Source organism: Lithobates pipiens, unplaced genomic scaffold (genome assembly GCF_037356315.1).
Source record: "Lithobates pipiens isolate NorthernLeopardFrog02 unplaced genomic scaffold, aLitPip1_a1.2 Scaffold_13, whole genome shotgun sequence".
Taxonomy (NCBI): domain Eukaryota; kingdom Metazoa; phylum Chordata; class Amphibia; order Anura; family Ranidae; genus Lithobates; species Lithobates pipiens.
In genome coordinates, this window is record NW_027507718.1 from 231,240,988 (window position 1) to 231,260,604 (window position 19,617).

General features: G+C 45.1%; 1 protein-coding gene across 2 annotated transcripts in view; it reads left to right on the forward strand.

The window, feature by feature from the left end:
* The window catches only part of LOC143974694 (beta-1,4-galactosyltransferase 1-like), a 336,266-nt gene that overhangs the window by 106,553 nt on the left and 210,096 nt on the right, over positions 1-19,617 (forward strand). For both annotated transcript variants that reach the window (XM_077476323.1, XM_077476324.1), the window contains exon 2: positions 15,016-15,060. In XM_077476323.1, the coding sequence (XP_077332449.1) occupies positions 15,045-15,060 (16 nt within the window). In that variant the 5' untranslated portion in view covers positions 15,016-15,044. The remainder of the gene's footprint in view (positions 1-15,015; positions 15,061-19,617) is intronic.

A 19,617-nucleotide genomic window follows, 5' to 3' on the forward strand; every position in this document is an offset into this window, starting at 1 on the left:
CCCCTTGGGCTGATCTGGGTACTGTCTTTAGACTGCTGAGTGGCAGTTGTTGCTACCTCCTCTTTCTGATCCAGTGCCAAGAATGGCTGCGCATCGGAAATGTCTTGATATGAATCGGAAAATAATTCCTGTGACTCCAGCGAAGGTATATGGTGGTGTTGGTGGTAGTGTCTTTGGGGGTGCACACAGCAGAGAGTGAAGAGGGTGCAGATCGAGAGGATGAGGAGGGTGCAGAAGAGTAAGGCTGAGTGAGCCACTCAACCAAGTCTGATGCGTCCTTTGATGTAATTGCACACACCTTCTGCAATTTGCCACTTGCTCAAGCCTATTGCTCCTGCCCTACCCCTACCACCCCTGCGGAAGGGCCTGCCTCTTCCTCTGCCTGTCATTTTTTAAATGACTCTGTGACAAAAGTCTCTAGAGAAGTGCAGTATGTATGTGGAAGAAGGTATATAACACCCTACTTCAATCTGTAGTTTTTGGGGGCCACTGGTCTATCACACCAGTTATAATACTTTTTTTTATTGCGTTTGTCACTCTTTGTAGTATCGCTGCAGAACCGCTCAGCAGTCACAATGCTGCACAGTGGAAATGCACTATACTATGCTTTCTATATGTGCAAGTATTTTATACGTGTATTACACACCTATATACTGCACATCAAATAGTACAGCAGTCAGCAGCAGTGCACCAGAACCCTATATACTGTACACCTATACCAGTCCTTAAAAGGACCTTTGTGGACCTAGTAGCTAGTGATTTGCAGACTGTCCCTCAGTCCCTACACTGATAAAAGACAGCTGCAGAATAGGGCAGCAATAAGCAGCACAGCAGTCAACAGCAGTGCACCAGAACCCTATATACTGCACACCTATACCAGTCCTTAAAAGGACCTTTGTGGACCTAGTAGCTAGTGATTTGCAGACTGTCCCTCAGTCCCTACACTGATAAAAGACCGCTGCAGAATTGGTCAGCAGTCAAGTATAATATTCTTTCTATATTTGAAAGAAAGTATATTATACGTGTACAACCCTATATACTGTACACCTATACCAGTCCTTAAAAGGACCTTTGTGGACCTAATGGTAATAGCTAATGATTAAACTGACTGTCCCTGCTCCACACAGCGTCCTGTTCCTACATTGACAAAAGACAGCTGCAGAATCGGTCAGCAGTGCACTCAGCAATCACCAGCACAGCAGTCAGCATCAGTGCACCAGAACCCTATATATATATATATATATATATATATATATATATATATATATATATATATATATATATATATATATATATATATATATATATATATACCATTCCTTAAAAGGACTTTTGTGGACCTAATAGCTAGTAATTTGTGTCACTACAGTCTGTCCCTGCTCCACACAGCAACCTCTCCCTACACTGACATAAGACAGAATGTAAAATGGCCGCCAGATCAGGTCTATTTATAAGGTAGGGGGAATGTCCAATTGTCCATGTGCTGAAATGTCTCAATTGGCTGTCCTGTACCCCATGATGGATGTGTCATCATGGGTCAAAGTTCTTTCACAATGTAAACGTATATGTCCGCCGGGCGAACAGTGGCAGAAGTACGCCGGTTTGGCAAATCGCGAACACGCAAAAATCGCCGCGAACCGACTGCCGGGCGAACCGCAAGGCCATCTCTAATCTTATGGGGTTATTAATGTATTGCTCAAGTTAACATTTTTTAAGTGACAGCCTTGCCTTCCTTGTTTCTTAATTACACTTTCTCACTATCTATTGTCTTTCTAGATTCTCGGTTTCTTTTCCTTTCTTTGTTTGTCTCTGAGCTCCACTGTTCCATTAGTCATGTTGTGTATGGCTGTAATCTCCTGCAACCAATATTTTTAGTCTCCAGCATGTTGGGTCTTGGTGTTACTGTTTTCCTGGCCTTCTGTGTTTCTTTTATGCCTTCTAGGTGAGCTTTTCTATTTGTACTCTATGTGTTAGGACCTTGGGACCTCTGGTGTGTCTGGCAGTGACTCTGCTTGCTGAGCCACCTGGAATGCTGGACAGCTCCTTGGACAGCTCCTTGGACAGCTCCTTGGACAGCTTCTTGGACAATTCCTTTAGTGATCTTATCTTGAATCTTGTTTGCCTTGAACCTTGAACCCTTTGCTCCTCCCATGAACTTCCTGATATAAGCCATGTCTCTGCACTTCCTCCTTGCCAGAATATTGTGCCTTTACCAGCCAATATCTTGCTTCTATCTCTCCTGCTGCCGACCGTATCCTCGCTACCTTTCTTTACCGACATTTGGCTTGCTCCTGGACTACGCTTCTGCTGAATCCCAACCTGCAACTATTGGTTACCGACTTTTGGCTTGTTTCTCAACTACGCTTCTGCTTGATCTCTACCTGCTATATCTGCTACCAGACCCCCGGCTTGCTCACCTCCTGGTGGGGCTATCCTGAGGACCGCGACCTGGCACTAACACGCAGCCAAGCCCATCTCCACCTTTGGGAGCTCTGGTGAATACCGGTTAGTGCTTAGACCCCGCATCTCAGGTGAACCCGTGTCATCAGCCAGGGTGACTTGTGTGAATATCTGCTCTGCTGCTATAGCTATTGGTCTCTGAGCCTGACTCCAGATCGTGACAGAATATTCTGGCCAAAAACATGGAGGCCGTTGTAGCAGCTGCCGTGGCTCCTCTCAGGGTTCAAATCGCTGAGTTACAGGCATTTGGTGTTGACTACCAGGAAAAATTTTCTGAGTTACAAATTGAAATGAAAGGTCTACAAGAGGAAATCCTTGATCTACACAAACAATTGCGGGATTTTCATGCCCGAGATACTGCTGCCATAGAAACTAATGCACGAATGCCCCTACCACTCAAGTTTAGCGGAGACCGCCGCCATTATAGAGGATTCCTTAATCAATGTCGTATATACTTTCAGATGCAACCTGCTGCATTCACTTTTGACAGGAAAAAGGTGCTGTTTATTATCAACCTCCTGACTGAGGAAGCCTTAGCCTGGGCCTCCCCTTATGTGGAGAAAGATGATGTCATCCTGGATAATTTTGATTCTTTTGTGACTGCGATGAACCAAGTTTTCGATGATCCTAACCGCTGTGCTACTGCTGAGGCAAAATTGCACAATTTACGTCAGGGAAGACGCTCTGTTGCAGAGTACACAACTGAATTCCGACGTTGGATCTCAGATACCAATTGGAATCCAGCAGCACAGAAGAGTCAGTTCCGTCAAGGACTCTCGGAACAAGTAAAAGATGAGCTTGCCAGAGTAGAAAGTCCTGATGACCTTGAAGCTTTTATTAAATTATGTATTCGAATTGATCAGAGACTTACTGAAAGGAGAAACGAGAGACTGGGAATCCTAGGCAGTAATGGTGGCATGCGTTTTTCTACTACTCAGTATCCTCCTAAGGGTCCAAGAGTTTTTCCTGATTCTGACACTCCTGAACCTATGCAGGTGGATGCTATTAAAAGATCTATTACTACTCAGGAGAAAGAAAGACGACGTTCAGAAAACTTATGTCTTTATTGTGGAGACTCTGGACATTAGGCAGTTAATTGTCCCAATAAATTTAAAAGAACAATTGCAGCAATGGATGTTACAGTATCTGAACAAATAAACTCAATTTCTCAGTCCATCTCTCCTTTGATTCAGAAAGCAAATAAAGTTAATTCTTTATCAACTCATTTTGTCATCCCTATAAAGCTTATTGTTGAAAGCAATGAAATACCTTGCTCTGCTATGCTGGACTCAGGGGCTGGGGGAAACTTCATCGACATCGAATTTGCCCAAAGTAATAACATTCAAATAAGAAATAAACTTGCCCCAATTGATATGGAAACTGTGGAGGGCTCACCTTTGACTTCAGGCCCTGTTACCCACGAGACAATCCCACTTAAACTCCTAATTGAAACTGACCATCAGGAGACTATCAGCTTTGAGCTGATTACATCACCCAAGTTCCCTATTATCCTGGGCATTCCTTGGTTCTCTATCCATAATCCCTCCCTCAACTGGGAGACACGTTCTTTAAGCTTTACATCTGACCATTGCAAGAAACATTGCAAAGAATCTTATCAAATAAGCCCTCCACCAACCCAAGATTTACAAGCAGTTTTGGCAACTATCCAGTCATATGACAAGCTACCTCCACAATATCTTGAGTTTCGGGACGTTTGTGATAAAAAGAACGCAGATCAGCTGCCTCCTCATCGCTCTTATGATTGTCCCATTGAATTGCTTCCAGGGGCAGAAATACCATTTGGTCGCCTTTATTCTTTCAGAACCTGAACTGAAAGTGCTCAGGGAGTAGATTAATGAGAATCTTGAGAAGGGTTTTATCAGACACTCAACCTCTCCTGCTGGCGCAGCCTTATTCTTCGTGACGAAAAAGGACTCCACCCTGCGTCCGTGTATTGACTACAGAGATTTAAATAAGATCACAATTAAGAATCGCTATCCACTCCCACTGATTCCAGAAATGCTTGAGAGACTCCGCTCTGCCAAGCTCTTTACCAAATTAGATTTACGGGGGGCATACAACCTTGTCCGCATTCGTTCCGGTGATGAATGGAAAACTGCTTTCAGAACCAGATATGGACATTTTGAGTCTTTGGTCATGCCCTTTGGGCTTTGCAATGCTCCTGCAACTTTTCAACATTTTATTAATGATGCTTTTCGAGATTTGCTTGATCAGTTTGTAATAGCATATTTGGATGACATTCTCATTTTCTCTGATACTTTGAAAGAACACCGCAAGCATGTCTGTATTGTTTTCGAGAGATTAAGGCGAAATCAACTTTACATAAAATTAGAGAAATGCGAGTTTGAACAAACTCAGATCCAGTTCTTGGGATACATAATCTCTTCTGAAGGGGTAAGCATGGATCCCGATAAGATCAAAGCTGTGGTGGATTGGCCCGCTCCTAAGAATGTTAAAGAGATACAGCGATTTGTTGGATTTGCCAACTTTTACAGAAGATTTATAAGGAATTTCTCTAGGGTAATTGCTCCAATCACACAGTTGACAAAGAAAGGGGTGCCCTTTTTGTGGTCACCTGAGGCACAGGCTGCCTTTAGTAAACTGAAAACTCTCTTCACTTCTGCACCAATACTGGTACATCCAGATCCAGAACTACCTTTCATCGTAGAAGTTGATGCTTCTAATTCTGCTGTGGGAGCTATCCTTTCTCAGCGAATGGGAGAAAAAATGCAGCTTCATCCTTGTGCTTATTTCTCTCGACTGATGTCTTCAGCCGAGATGAATTATGACATTGGAAACAAGGAGCTGCTGGCAATTAAGGAAGCATTTTCTGAGTGGAGGCATCTGCTGGAGCTAAGCACCCTGTAACCGTTCTCACCGATCATAAAAATTTAGAATTTATTAGGTCTGCTAAAAGGTTGTCATCTAGACAAGCACGTTGGACCCTTTTCTTTTCCAGGTTTAATTTAGTTATTTCATACCGCCCTGGGTCAAGGAATGGTAAAGCTGATGCCCTATCACGGATGTTGTCTGGGCCTCTCCAGGAAAGCACCTCTGAATGTACAATCCTGCCTCAAAAGAACTTTCTAGGGGCCATGAGTTCAAAGACATTTCTTAATCTTCTCAAGGAGGGGTATGAGAATGACCCACTTCTTAATAATCCTCCTAAGGACATTAACCTCAAGTACAACAATGGTTTTTGGACTCAAGCGCATTGCCTCTATGTACCTGAATCAGTTCGGGTAGAAGCCCTCAGGTTGGTACATGACTCTAAGCTTGCTGGTCATTTTGGGGTTTCTAAAACAGAAGAACTCTTATCACGTTCCTTTTGATGGCCTGGGTACAAGAAAGATGTTAAGAGTTATGTGGCTTCATGTCTAACCTGTGCTCGCAATAAGACACCTCGATCTTCTCCTCTGGGGTTACTTCTACCACTACCTGTTCCATCAAGACCATGGGGGTCAATTTCTATGGACTTTGTGGTTGACCTTCCTCTTTCAAAAGGGATGACCACCATTCTGGTAGTCGTTGACCGTCTCACTAAGATGGCTCATTTTATTCCAGTTAAAGGGGTACCCTCCGCCGAACATACTGCTGAGGTAATGGTTAGAGAAGTTTTTAAACTTCATGGAATTCCTGATGATGTGGTGTCTGACAGAGGGGTACAGTTTACCTCAAAATTTTGGAGAAGTTTTTGCTCAGCTTTGGGTGTAACAGTTAATCTGTCCTCGGCTTTTCATCCGCAGTCTAATGGTCAGACCGAGAGGACCAATCAAACTCTGGAGCAATACCTTCGATGCTTCGTGAGTTATCTTCAGGATGACTGGGTGGACTACCTTCCTATGGCAGAGTTTGCTTATAATAACTCTAAACATAGTTCCACATCCCAAAGCCCATTTTTCTTAAACATGGGGTATCATCCAGTTTTTATTCCTGATCTCCCCATCTCAACTTCAATTCCTGCTGTTACCAACAGACTAACTTCATTACATGAGATCCAGGAGAAATTAACTGATACATTGAAGGAGGCGCAGGAATATTACAAGAAGGCTGCTGACAGACATCGTAGGTCTATTCCCACTTTTCAAGTAGGTGAGAAAGTTTGGTTATCTACCAAAAATTTAAAAGTTCAAGTTCCATGTGCTAAGTTGGGTCAAAAGTTTATGGGACCTTTTGAGATTTCTGCTCAAATCAACCCGGTCACTTTTCGCCTAAAACTTCCTGACAATATGAAGATTCACCCTGTGTTTCATATATCACTATTCAAACCATTTCATGAAAATACTTTTTCTGGAAGAATTCATCCTCCTCCCCCACCTGTCGAGGTTCAGGGTGAAGAAGAATTTGTGGTGGGAAAAATTCTTGACTCCAGGATCTCTAGGAACAAATTGCAATATTTGGTTCAATGGGAAGGATATGGGCCAGAAGAAAATTCTTGGGAGCCTGAGGAGAATGTTCATGCCCCTAGATTAACAAGGGAATTCCACCAGAGGTTTCCTCAGAAACCTGGCCCTAAGACGTCCAGGGGACGTCCTGGGAGGAGGGGAGTACTGTTAGGACCTGGGCTTGAACCTGGGACCTCTGGTGTGTCTGGCAGTGACTCTGCTTGCTGAGCCACCTGGAATGCTGGACAGCTCCTTGGACAGCTCCTTGGACAGCTTCTTGAACAATTCCTTTAGTGATCTTATCTTGAATCTTGTTTGCCTTGAACCTTGAACCCTTTGCTCCTCCCATGAACTTCCTGATATAAGCCATGTCTCTGCACTTCCTCCTTGCCAGAATATTGTGCCTTTACCAGCCAATATCTTGCTTCTATCTCTCCTGCTGCCGACCGTATCCTCGCTACCTTTCGTTACCGACATTTGGCTTGCTCCTGGACTACGCTTCTGCTGAATCCCAACCTGCAACTATTGGTTACCGACTTTTGGCTTGTTTCTCAACTACGCTTCTGCTTGATCTCTACCTGCTATATCTGCTACCAGACCCCCGGCTTGCTCACCTCCTGGTGGGGCTATCCTGAGGACCGCGACCTGGCACTAACACGCAGCCAAGCCCATCTCCACCTTTGGGAGCTCTGGTGAATACCGGTTAGTGCTTAGACCCCGCACCTCAGGTGAACCCGTGCCATCAGCCAGGGTGACTTGTGTGAATATCTGCTCTGCTGCTATAGCTATTGGTCTCTGAGCCTGACTCCAGATCGTGACACTATGGTTTGTTTGTATTTCTTGTTCATATGTACACTGTCATAAATAGTGATGGCCGAACGGTTCGCCCGGCGGTCGTTTTGCAGCGAATTTCGGCTGTTCGCGGTCCGCCCGTTCAGCGGACTATTGGCGCCGTTCGCCCGGCAGACTTTCGTGTTTACTGTGTAAAAGAATTTTGACCTATGATGACACATCCATCATGGGGTACAGGACAGCCAATTGAGACATTACAGCACATGGACACTTGGACATTGCCCCTAACTTATAAATACACCCGATCCGGCGGCCATTTTACATTCTTTCTTCTGTCACTATAGGGAGAGGTTTCTGTGTGGAGCAGGGAGAGATTGCAGTGACCCAAATCGCTAGCTATTTGGTACACAAAAGTTCTTTTCAGGACTGGTATAGGTGTTAGGTGTATATAGGTTTGCTGTGCTACTGATTGTTGCAGCAGCCTGAGTGTCTTTTGCCAGTTTAGAGAAAGGGACAGGACGGTGTGTCTGCTGTAGGGACATTCAGTTTAGTCATCATCATTAGCTGTTACTATCAGGTCCACAAAAGTGCTATTCCAGTTATTGTTCCAGTAGCCTCTGTTTTGTCGGTTTATATAGGGACAGACAGGAAGCAGTGTGTGAGGCAGTGAGGGTCAGTTTAATCAGTAGCTGTTACTATATTAGGTCCACAAAGGTTCTTTTCAGGACTGGTATCAGTGGTATGGTAATATGCTTGTACAAATCTAATATTCTTTCTTCCAAATATAGAAAGAATATTATACTTGACTGCTGCCCTTCTGCTGCAGTCTGCTAATCATTCACAACCTACTTGTTCCACAAAGCCCCTTATAAGGACTGGTAACTTGGTCTGTCTAGGGTGCTACAGTACATAGGGTTGAGTGAGGTACAGTCTGCCATTCTATAAGGACTGGTATAGGTCCACAGTACATAGGGTTGAGGTGCACTACTGCTGACCGCTGCCCTATACTGCAGCAGTCCTTCATCGGTATAGGGACTGAGAGTTTTGTCACAGGGTCATTTAAAAAATGACAGGCAGAGGAAGAGGCAGGCCCTTCCACAGGGGTGGTAGGGGTAGGGCAGGAGCAACAGGCTTGAGCCAAAGTGGGAAGTTGCAGATGGTGCGTTCAATTACTTTAAAGGACGCACCAGACTTGGTTGAGTGGCTCGCTCAGCCTTACTCTTCTGCACCCTCCTCATCCTCTCGATCTACACCCTCTTCTTCACTCTCTGCTATGTGCACCCACAAAGACACTACCACCAACAACACCACCACCACCACCACATACCTTCCGCTTGAGTCACAGGAATTATTTTCTGATCCATATCAAGACATTTCTGATGCGCAGCCACTCTTGGTATTGGATCAGGAAGAGGAGGCAGCAACAACCGCTACTCAGCAGTCTGACGACAGTACCCAGATCAGCCCAAGGAGGTTGGTCCCCGCTGTTGCTGCCTACTCCGAGATCTCTAATTATAGTAATGGGGAAGGTGACGTCGATGATGACGTGTCTAGTGATGTCACGTGGGTGCCCACAAGAGAGGAAGAGGAGGGGAGTTCAGAGGGAGATATGGACCAGCAGATAGGGAGGAGAAACAGGAATAACTTACATTGCACAGGAGGGACAAAGCAGACTGCAAATGTATCAGGAGCAAGTCATCGACCATGTACGGTCACATCTGGCGCTCCCAGGACACCGGCACATGGCTCTGCAGTGGGGGCTTTTTTTAACGTGTCCGCTGCTGACAATAGCGTTGCCATCTGCAATCTTTGCAGTCAACACATTAGTCGCGGTAAGCCCAACACTCACCTAGGGACGACCGCCTTAAGAAGGCACATGAGCATCTATCACCGAGCCGAGTGGGAGCAACGGAACACACAAAGCCACACTCCAGGCTCTCATCATCCAGCCTCGTCTTCTACTTCTTCTCCTCTCTCCTCACAATTGTCCTCCACTCCACCTTCCATCACGCCAAGCTCACGTTTTTCTGCAAAAAGGCAGGCTTCCGTGGGCCTAATGTTCGAGCGTAAAAAAATTATGATGCCGGATAACCCTCTTGCCCAATGGTGGACGGCTGGCTTGTCAGAACTCATAGCCCGCCAACTACTGCCATATAAACTGGTGGACTCGGAGGCCTTTCGCAAATTTGTGGCCATTGGAACACCACAATGGAAGGTCCCAGGAAGGAAGTATTTCTCAGAGAAGGGCATCCCAGAGCTATATGGCCATGTTCAGCGGCAAGTGAATGTATCTCTGGCACACAGTGTCGGTGCCAAGATACATCTGACCAGACACGTGGTCTAGCAAACATGGGCAGGGAAGGTATATCACTTTTACTGCCCACTGGGTGAACCTTCTGACGGCCGTCAAGCATGTAACCCGTGGCACCCGTGTAGATTTGGTTTTACCGCCACGGATTGCATGCAGGCCTAACTCTTCTTCTCCTCCTCCTCCTACTCCATCCTCCTCCCTCTCCTCCTCAGCTGACTCCTCCTTTTCCGCTGCTAGCGTCTCTTCCGCTGCGCCGCTCAAGCTCCCCAGAACCTATTCGACATGCCAGGTGAGACGTTGCCAAGCCGTGCTGCGTCTGTTGTGCCTGGAAGCCAAGAGCCACACTGGCCCGGCACTCCTTTCAGCTTTGCGTTCACAGGCAGATCAGTGGCTAACACCGCTCAATTTGACAGTTGGTAAAGTGGTGTGTGACAACGGTGCCAATCTGCTTAGTGCATTGAAACAGGGTAAAATCACGCACGTGCCATGCATGGCACATGTCTTAAACTTGGTCGTGCAGCGTTTCCTTGTCAAATACCCTGGGGTCCAGGACATCTTGCGGCAGGCAAGGAAAATCTCGGCCCATTTCAGAAGATCTTACACGGCCATGGCTCGCCTTGCTGACATTCAGCGGCGACACAATCTGCTGGCCAGACGTCTTATTTGCGATTGCCCGACGCAATGGAACTCAACCTTCTATATGCTTGATAGGCTGCTCCAGCAGAAACGTGCAGTTAACGTCTACCTGTATGAACTCTGCGGCAGAACTGGTTCTGGGGAGCTGTTTTTTTTTCACCGCGCCAGTGGCTGCTCATGCGCGACGCATGCAGACTTCTGCGCCCGTTTGAGGAGATCGCCAAACTGGTCAGTTGCAGCCATGGCGCCATCAGTGACATGGTACCTTATGCCTTCTTTATGGAGCGTGCATTGCGTTGTGTCATTGATCAAGCTGTGGAGGAGCAGGAGCGGGAAGATGAGGAAGTCGCAATGCTGGATGAATTCCCAGGGGTGGCGCCTCACAGAAGTAGCCGGAGTCCAAGACATAGATCTCCATTGGTTCGCGTCCTTCCTAGGAAATCGGTCACAGACAGTGAAACTAGGAAAATTCCTCTCCGAAACTCGGGCAGTCACCTGCGGAGTCCCTCAAGGCTCTCCGTTGTCACCCGTTCTCTTCAACATTTACATTCGCCCACTCCTTCAAATCATCAGATGCTCAGATCTCTGCTTCCACTCTTACGCTGATGACACGCAACTTTATTTCCGGATCAATGGAAAAAAAGATCACCAACAACAACTTGAAAACTGCCTCAAATCAATAGAGGACTGGATGACCACCAACTCCCTCCAGCTGAACCAATCAAAGACGGAGCTTCTTATCTTACACCAAAATCATAAGCCCGCAACCAAAACCTCCTGGTCTCCACCAACCGTCTTTGGGCAGACTATCTCCCCAAAGACCAAAGCGAAGAGTCTCGGGGTTATTTTAGACGCACAAATGTCAATGGATGCGCAAATAGGAGCAGTAGTCAGTCGATCTCACCATCTGCTGCGCATGCTTCGCAGACTCATCCCTTTTATCCCAAAGAATGACAAAGCAGTGGTAGTTGGAACAATCATTAATTCACGACTGGACTACGCAAACTCGCTTTACATAGGATTACCACAATATCAACTTGCGCGATTACAACTGATCCAAAACACAGCGGCAAGGCTGATAACAGGAAAAAAACCCTGGGAATCCATTTCTCCTTCACTGAGGAGCTTACATTGGCTAACCGTAAAAAATCGGATCACGTTCAAGACCCTTTGCCTCACCCACAAATGCGTGCATAGAGAAGCTCCGCAATACCTAATGGAGAAAATAAATCATTACACACCAAACCGCAGTCTTCGATCAGCCAACAAAAACCTCCTCCTCATGCCCAAAGCCCGGTATAAATCCAAGGGGGATCGGAGATTCGCTGTCCAAGGGCCTCGGCTATGGAATGCTCTACCAATCAACATCCGCCTGGAAGAAAATCACCTGGCTTTTAGGAAAAAACTCAAGACCTTCCTCTTTTAGCAGATGATCAAAGCTCGCCACAGCGCCTAGAGGCGATTCAGTTCGCATTGTGCGCTATATAAGTATTTCATTCATTCATTCATTCATACTCTATCTGAGACAAGTCAACAACATGAGTCTGAAGAGGTGTCAGAGGAGGATGGTGCCGGGGCGGATGAGGAGGAGCAAGAAGAGCATGCTTTAAACCTTTCTGGGATCCCTGTTGTGCGTGGATGGGAAGAGGAGAATGAAGAGGATGACATTATCCTGGATGATGAGCAGGAGCCAGGCCACCACACCACTTCCACTTTAGTGCTAATGGGGGCCTTCATGCTCCAGTGTTTTAATAGGGACCCCCGTATAAAAAGCATAAGGGTCAAGGACCAGTACTGGGTGGCAACGTACTTAGACTCCCGGTACAAACACAAAATGGCGGAAATGTTACCGCCGTCACAGAGGGCTGGCAGAATGGAGCACTTCCAGGCCTTGCTTCGAGAAATGCTGCATTCTGCCTTTGCATGCGCTGGCAGAGGAGCAATTCCCACTCCCAGAGAAGGAGTTGCGGGTACCAATCCAACAGTGCCTGCAAGAAGAGGCCGGTTTGAAGATGTGTTGGTGACTTCGGATATGAGGTCATTCTTTCAGCCGACCCATCGACAGGTGTCATCCGGATCCAGCATCAGGGAACGCCTAGACCGTCAGGTGTCCGACTACATCGGGTTAACGGCCGATGTGGACGCTCTGAGGAGTGATGAACCCCTGGACTACTGGGTGGGCAGGCTTGACTTCTGGCCAGAGCTTGCCCAATTTGCAATCGAACTGTTGGCTTGCCCCTCATCCAGTGTTCTGTCCGAAAGGACGTTCAGCGCAGCAGGGGGGATCGGGACCGATAAGCGTACTCGCCTAGCTCACGACAGTGTTAACTACCTCACATTTCTAAAAATGAATGAGGCATGGATCTCGGAGGAATTCAACACATGTGACCAGTAGACCATGTATATGTCTATAAACAATTTTTTTAAACGAGCACAAAGACCTTCTTTCTTCATTTAGCTCACTTCCTTGTCCAAAAAAAGCACACCGTACTATATGCCCGTACCCTCCTCTTTGAAGAGGTTGAGCGGTGTCATATTTCTACTGGGGCTGCTTATTATGAGGGGCTCCCACCATCCCTGTGCTGTGCTGACTTCCTCCTGGGGATGCTTATTATGAGGGGGTCCCACCATCCCTGTGCTGTGCTGACTTTCTCCTGGGGCTGTACCTCTGCTGTGCATATTTTGAGGTGCTCCCACCATCCCTGTGCTATGCTCATTATGAGGGGCTCCCACCATCCGTGTGCTGTGCTGACTTCCTCCTGGGGCTGCTTATTATGAGGGGCTCCCACCATCCCTGTGCTATACTGACATCCTCCTGGGGCTGCTTTATTATGAGGGGCTCCCACCATCCCTGTGCTGTGCTGACTTCCTCCTGGGGCTGTACCTCTGCTGTGCATATTATGAGGGGCTCCCACCATCCCTGTGCTATGCTCATTATGAGGGGCTCCCACCATCCCTGTGCTATGCTCATTATGAGGGACTCCCACCATCCCTGTGCAATGCTCATTATTAGGGGCTCCCACCATCCCTGTGCTATGCTGACTTCCTCCTGGGGCTGCTTACGGTGCAGGTGTCAGTGCTGTATATAACGCTGCTGATGTCAGTGCTCTCTATCACGGTGCTGCTGTCAGTGCTGTATATCACGGTGCTGGTGTTAGTGCTTTATGTCACGCTGCTGATGTCAGTGCTCTCTATCACAGTGCTGTTGTCAGATGACTCTATCACGGTGCAGGTGTCATTGCTGTATGTCACGCTGCTGATGTCAGTGCTCTCTGTCACGGTGCTGCTGTCAGTGCTGTATATCACGGTGCTGGTGTGAGTGCTTTATGTCACGCTGCTGATGTCAGTGCTCTCTATCACGGTGCTGCTGTCAGTGCTGTATATCACGGTGCTGGTGTTAGTGCTTTATGTCACGCTGCTGATGTCAGTGCTCTCTATCACAGTGCTGTTGTCAGATGACTCTATCACGGTGCAGGTGTCATTGCTGTATGTCACGCTGCTGATGTCAGTGCTCTCTGTCACGGTGCTGCTGTCAGTGCTGTATATCACGGTGCTGGTGTGAGTGCTTTATGTCACGCTGCTGATGTCAGTGCTCTCTATCATGGTGCTGTTGTCAGATGACTCTATCACGGTGCAGGTGTCATTGCTGTATGTCACGCTGCTGATGTCAGTGCTCTCTATCACGGTGCTGTTGTCAGATGACTCTATCACGGTGCAGGTGTCATTGCTGTATGTCACGCTGCTGGTGATCATCTCCTGCACCCTCTTCTTGGCCTACCCTGGTCCCTGACCTTCCCTCTCCTCCATTGCCTTCATGCGCTCCACAGTCCTGAATTGTCACAACAATTTCCCATATAAAAAAAGAATGCTTGTAGTTGTCGATCCCAGATTCACCTCATACATGTGTTATGTCATTGGCCATGTGGTGGGACTATGTTTGCACAGCTATTAATTATTTTGTGGCTGCAAATTTGACCTGTAGGTTTGCAAAGTTCGCATCCCATTGAAGTCAATGGGGCCCGCCGCGAACGATCCGGGTTCGCGAACTATCGGCCGTGTTCGCAGGCCGCGTTCGCGAAACGTCCTGTCGGAAGTTCTTCCATCGCTAGTCATAAAGGCACAGAAAAAAAGAAAAATTGTTTCAATATCTATCGTAATTATCTGTTCCTAATGCCTACCTGGGGCAGCACACAACAGTCCCTATTTTACATTCCGAATCTACTTACCGAAATGATTCAACATTTTATATAATCATTTATTGAACCTCTGGGTTGGAAGGGAGCAGAACAGTAAAATCATTTTCCATTTTGCAAATACATTGGAAATATCAGATTGTTTTATCTAAGTTATTTGTTTAAAATATTATATAAAAATATGTTGGGTTTTAGAAATATGTTTATTTTCTCACAGATGCAAACGAGTTAACACTGTGCCCAGAAATGCCACCTAATTTAGGTAAGTTGAACATTCTGTTAATAACGCCCATTTACTAAATAATATGTATGTAATTATATACAGTATTATGAAGAAGCAAAATAATTTTTTTTGTGATTCTTTATTTTTAGATGTAAACAAGAGACAAATAAAAACATAGGTTTTTTTTTTTCCAGGGAAGTGTACCTCCTTGACAAAGTCCCCCAATGTACATCCATCATCAATCATGTTGCCCAGTGGTGTAGGTCCACGTCAATAACAATGAGCAATGGTCATTGGATAACTCCCCCATTCATGATGTCACTGGACATATCCATATATGTGCAATGACTTTACAAGGGAGCGGGGTCAACTGGTAACACCCCATAACCCTTTGTTTACTTTAGCAGCAAAGGTAAGTGGAGCTGTCATTCAGCCCCACCTCTGATGTAAACAAAGTCCTTACAGTGCTTTCATAAGTGATGGGGTCACCCAGGTGTTCACAGCAGGGGTGTGGCTTAATGACAGCTCCATTTTCACTTTGCGCTAAGAATGACGGCTCCGCTTCCACTTGCCGCTAAAATACACAAAGTGGTGGAGTCTCCCGGTGATGTCCAGTGAACAGAGAGGTCGAGATTGTCAGGTGTTTATTTTTTTATTTTTAATGTGTAGGCTATTGTTCATCATGATTAATGTGGACCTACGTCACTGGACAACATGATTGATGATTTTTTTTTTTCTTAGTAAAGGTTTTGTCAAAAACTATGCTGTGTGTTTATTTTACTTGTTTTTTCTTGGTGAATAAGTAGAAGTACTAGGTACTCCATACTCATTTACATGGGGGGGACCGGACCTGGGGGCCCCCTTGTAAAAGGGGATTTCCAGATTCCCATAAGTCATCCCCTCGCACAACAACCATTAGGCCAGTGTTGTAAGGAAGAGGCCCTTATCATCAATATGGGGATGGTGCTTTACCAGGGGGATGCTTGGCCAAGGAACCATGTTAAAGGCACATGGGGGAGACCTGCACACTGTTTAAAAACCAAAATGCAAGCTTTTTGGTTTACATTCTACTGTCAGTGGGGAATTCTCCACTGACAGCAGGGATGAGTCATGGTTAAGGGTGCTGGTGGGCAGATGTAAAAACGGACGTAAACTGTTTGTTTTTTCTTTGTTCAAACTGAACCTGTTTTTTCCTTGAAACTATGTGACTAAGTGAATGACACCTGTGTGAAATGGACCTAAAGCAACCGCTATGTGATCTTACTCTGGTAAGAGATGCTTACAAATAGCAGGAACTGTGTAAGACGGCCTATTTTTTAACCAGTTTTCGACCTTAGGCATGCTATATAAGCCAGAAAAAAAAACCTTACACAGGGAGTAAGTAGCATGAGCTTTCCCTCTCCTGCTTTTTCTGTTCCCCCTGCCACTCTTAACTGCTTGCCAACCACCTCACATATGAGTACAGCAGTAGACTGTCTCCCCTGTGCCGAATCACGTATCTAGTACACGATCCAGCACTTTCGGGTAGGGGGCATGTGTGAGCTGCTGGCAAACTAGCTGTGCTGTGATTAGTCACAGCACAAGCCTATCAGCGGGTGCTGGATACTGATTGACCAGCAGCACCCACTGATCGGCGAAGAGGATAATAGGACAGAGCTATGTGAATGTAAACAATACAGAGCTCTGTCCTGTCAGCGGGGATGTGCTGTTTTTTGTTTCCTTGCAAAGCAGGGTATGAAAACCAGCACATTGCTTAGTAAAAGTACCTCACAGTACACAAACCAAGCACTTTTAGCCACACAGTTAACCCTTTGATTGCCCTAGATGTTAACCCCTTCCCAGCCAGTGTTAGAATATTATTCCAAATTCATAATTCGGCACTTAAAAGGTGTTATAATATATTTATGGCAAGCTTGCAAAACATAATTGGTTTTATGATTAATCATAATAAATAGTATGTGTGAATGACCTTGATCAAGTGTTCAGTGAAACATATCCTCATCTAAAGTTGAGTTAGTAATACGTTTCTAATGTAGCCAATTTGAGTATGATATATATGGTATCTTGGTACAGAATGTCATGAGAAGACAAAAATAGACATGTGTCTACGTAGCTAAAGCAATGATACATTGTGGATTATATCTTGTTAAAATAAGTTTAGAGTAGTCTCGGTCATGTTAATACATATTAGTATATAGTTACTTAATGTAAAGTTGCAAATATGTGTTCATATTATGTAAATGTATGGTTATATGACATTACATGAACAGCACATTATGTCAAGTATGGAGTGTTACATGTGAACTTGTCAATCAAGCTCCATATGACTCTCTGAGTTAGTATTTACTTTTGTATTGCACATTGCTGAAGTTAGCAGAAATTAATGTGTGCCATACAAGGTTCTAAGTTTGTGAGGTTATGACGTTCACATGTAACATATAAGCCAATGTTTCCAGATTGAACATGGACACTTACACTCACAGACACACCCACACCCACCGGAGAGATGATACTGACATATTCACACAGAGACTGATGAATTGGGACAGCTGAATTCTGCCAGAAGTCTAAGAACATAATTTCCTGTTTCTTCTTGGCGGACACACAAGGCAGCATGGACATAAGGCAGCAGCCATTGAAGCACACATGCTTTCATAAGCTTATTACAGCTTTATAACTATTCTATTTCATATATTTTTACCTACACTGAACTGAACTATTATAATTTTTACATTGTATTTATGATGCCAACTGTGTGACACATAAACTCACACTTTGATTTAAGTCAGTTTGACTATTAATACTATTCATCCGGAAATGCCTCTGAGATATAAGAATATAGATATTAATAATATTCTTACAAGTGCCCATACACTATTTTAGTACTGTCACTGTATTAGTGTCACTGGCTCCCACAAAGTGTCAGTTAGTGTCAGACTGCCCACCATACTATCACAGTTCCGCTATAAGTCTCTGATTTTCTAGTATAAAAAAAAAAAAAAAAAAAAAACTCCAGTATATAAAACAATGTTTTGTAGACACTATAACGTTCAAGCAAACCAATCAATATACACGCATGTATGAATTGTCCATCAGGCTCCTACTGCAAAGACTTCTCCAAGTCATGCCAAAACCCAGACTACCTAATTCAAATTTTATTAAAGTATTTAAAAAAAAATGTATTACACTATTGCAATACTCTTTAATCCTTTTGAGGGAAAGATTGGTTTGGGCACATTTCCACTGCTGCTGTTCCAAGATCCTTGCTCATGGATTGGGCAGTCGGATTTTTGCATGACTTGGAGAAGTCTTTGCAGTGGGAGCCTGATGGATGATTATTCAGCCTTTCCATACACGCAAGGTTGACTCTTTATAATTTAAGAGTCAACGTCTTCTGGTAAGCAGGATTGCCTTTTTATGCACGGAGATGACGAGTGCATTCTATTCCTTTTCACCTTTGCTAGTGACGGGATATCATCTCTATCTATCTTTCGTTGGCATATTTATATGGACTTTTAGGACATTTGACCGGCGCTGCACTTTTCTGTATTTTAAATTTTGTATGTGGGTACCTCAAGCTCATTGGTGCTGGCTGCCAGTTGTATGGACATTTACACTTTCCTAAACCAAACGCAATTTTTTTTCTTTTTTTAGAATAAGAAAACAACCACTAGAAAAATAAAACCAAAATCCAATAAAAAAGCTACATTTTTCACATATTAATCAAAGTACTAGTTTTTGATGTACTACTAATTTCCACATTCTCATCTGCAGTAGTGATAAAAGCTTTGTAATCATTTCTTTATTACTGCATTAGGGATAAGAAAATTAAGCAATTCAAACATACGCCCCAAATATAGAGCCTGAACCATAATAAAGTCTATGAAAGCCGAATAATGTAATTTTTTCTAGTCTAATGTAGCTGGATATTGCCATGAGGTACAAAACAAGGTTTTAAAAAAAAAGGCTCAGCAAGGAGTAGATCTTTTAATGCGGTTTAAAGGGCAACATTAACCACTTATCTACAGGGCACTTTTACCCCCTTCCTTCCCTTCTCAGGCCATTTTTCCGCTTTCAGTGTGGTCACACTTTGAATGACAATTGCGCGGTCATGCTACACTTTCATTTCAGTGAGTGCCTTTAAGTGCTAACAGTTGGGCGGCTGAAGCCATCAGAAAGCTTCAACAAGCAGGCGAGCTGGTAGACAGCAGACCAGTGATGGCCCAGTCTATTAGGGGCACCCAAGTGCTGCCAACTCTATCCATTGTCGCCACCCCCATGGTCTATCCACGGCTGCCACCCCCTATTCATACGTCCAGCTCCTTTCAGGATGCCGGACGCATGAATTACAGCAGCAGTGTTTTTTTTTAACACCTGATTAGAGCCAGAGGCTCTAATAGGTTCTAAAATAGGGTGGGCTAATGGTGCAGAGCATTGTGCTACAAGCCCACCCAGGTGTTACAACAGCTTTACCCCACCATAGATGGGATAAGTACACCAGACCAGACCGACTGGGGGTGGTACTGTTTGCTGCCCCCCAAAAAAATTACCACCGGTCGTCACTGCAGCAGCCTGAGGCAGGCTGGCACTGGCAAC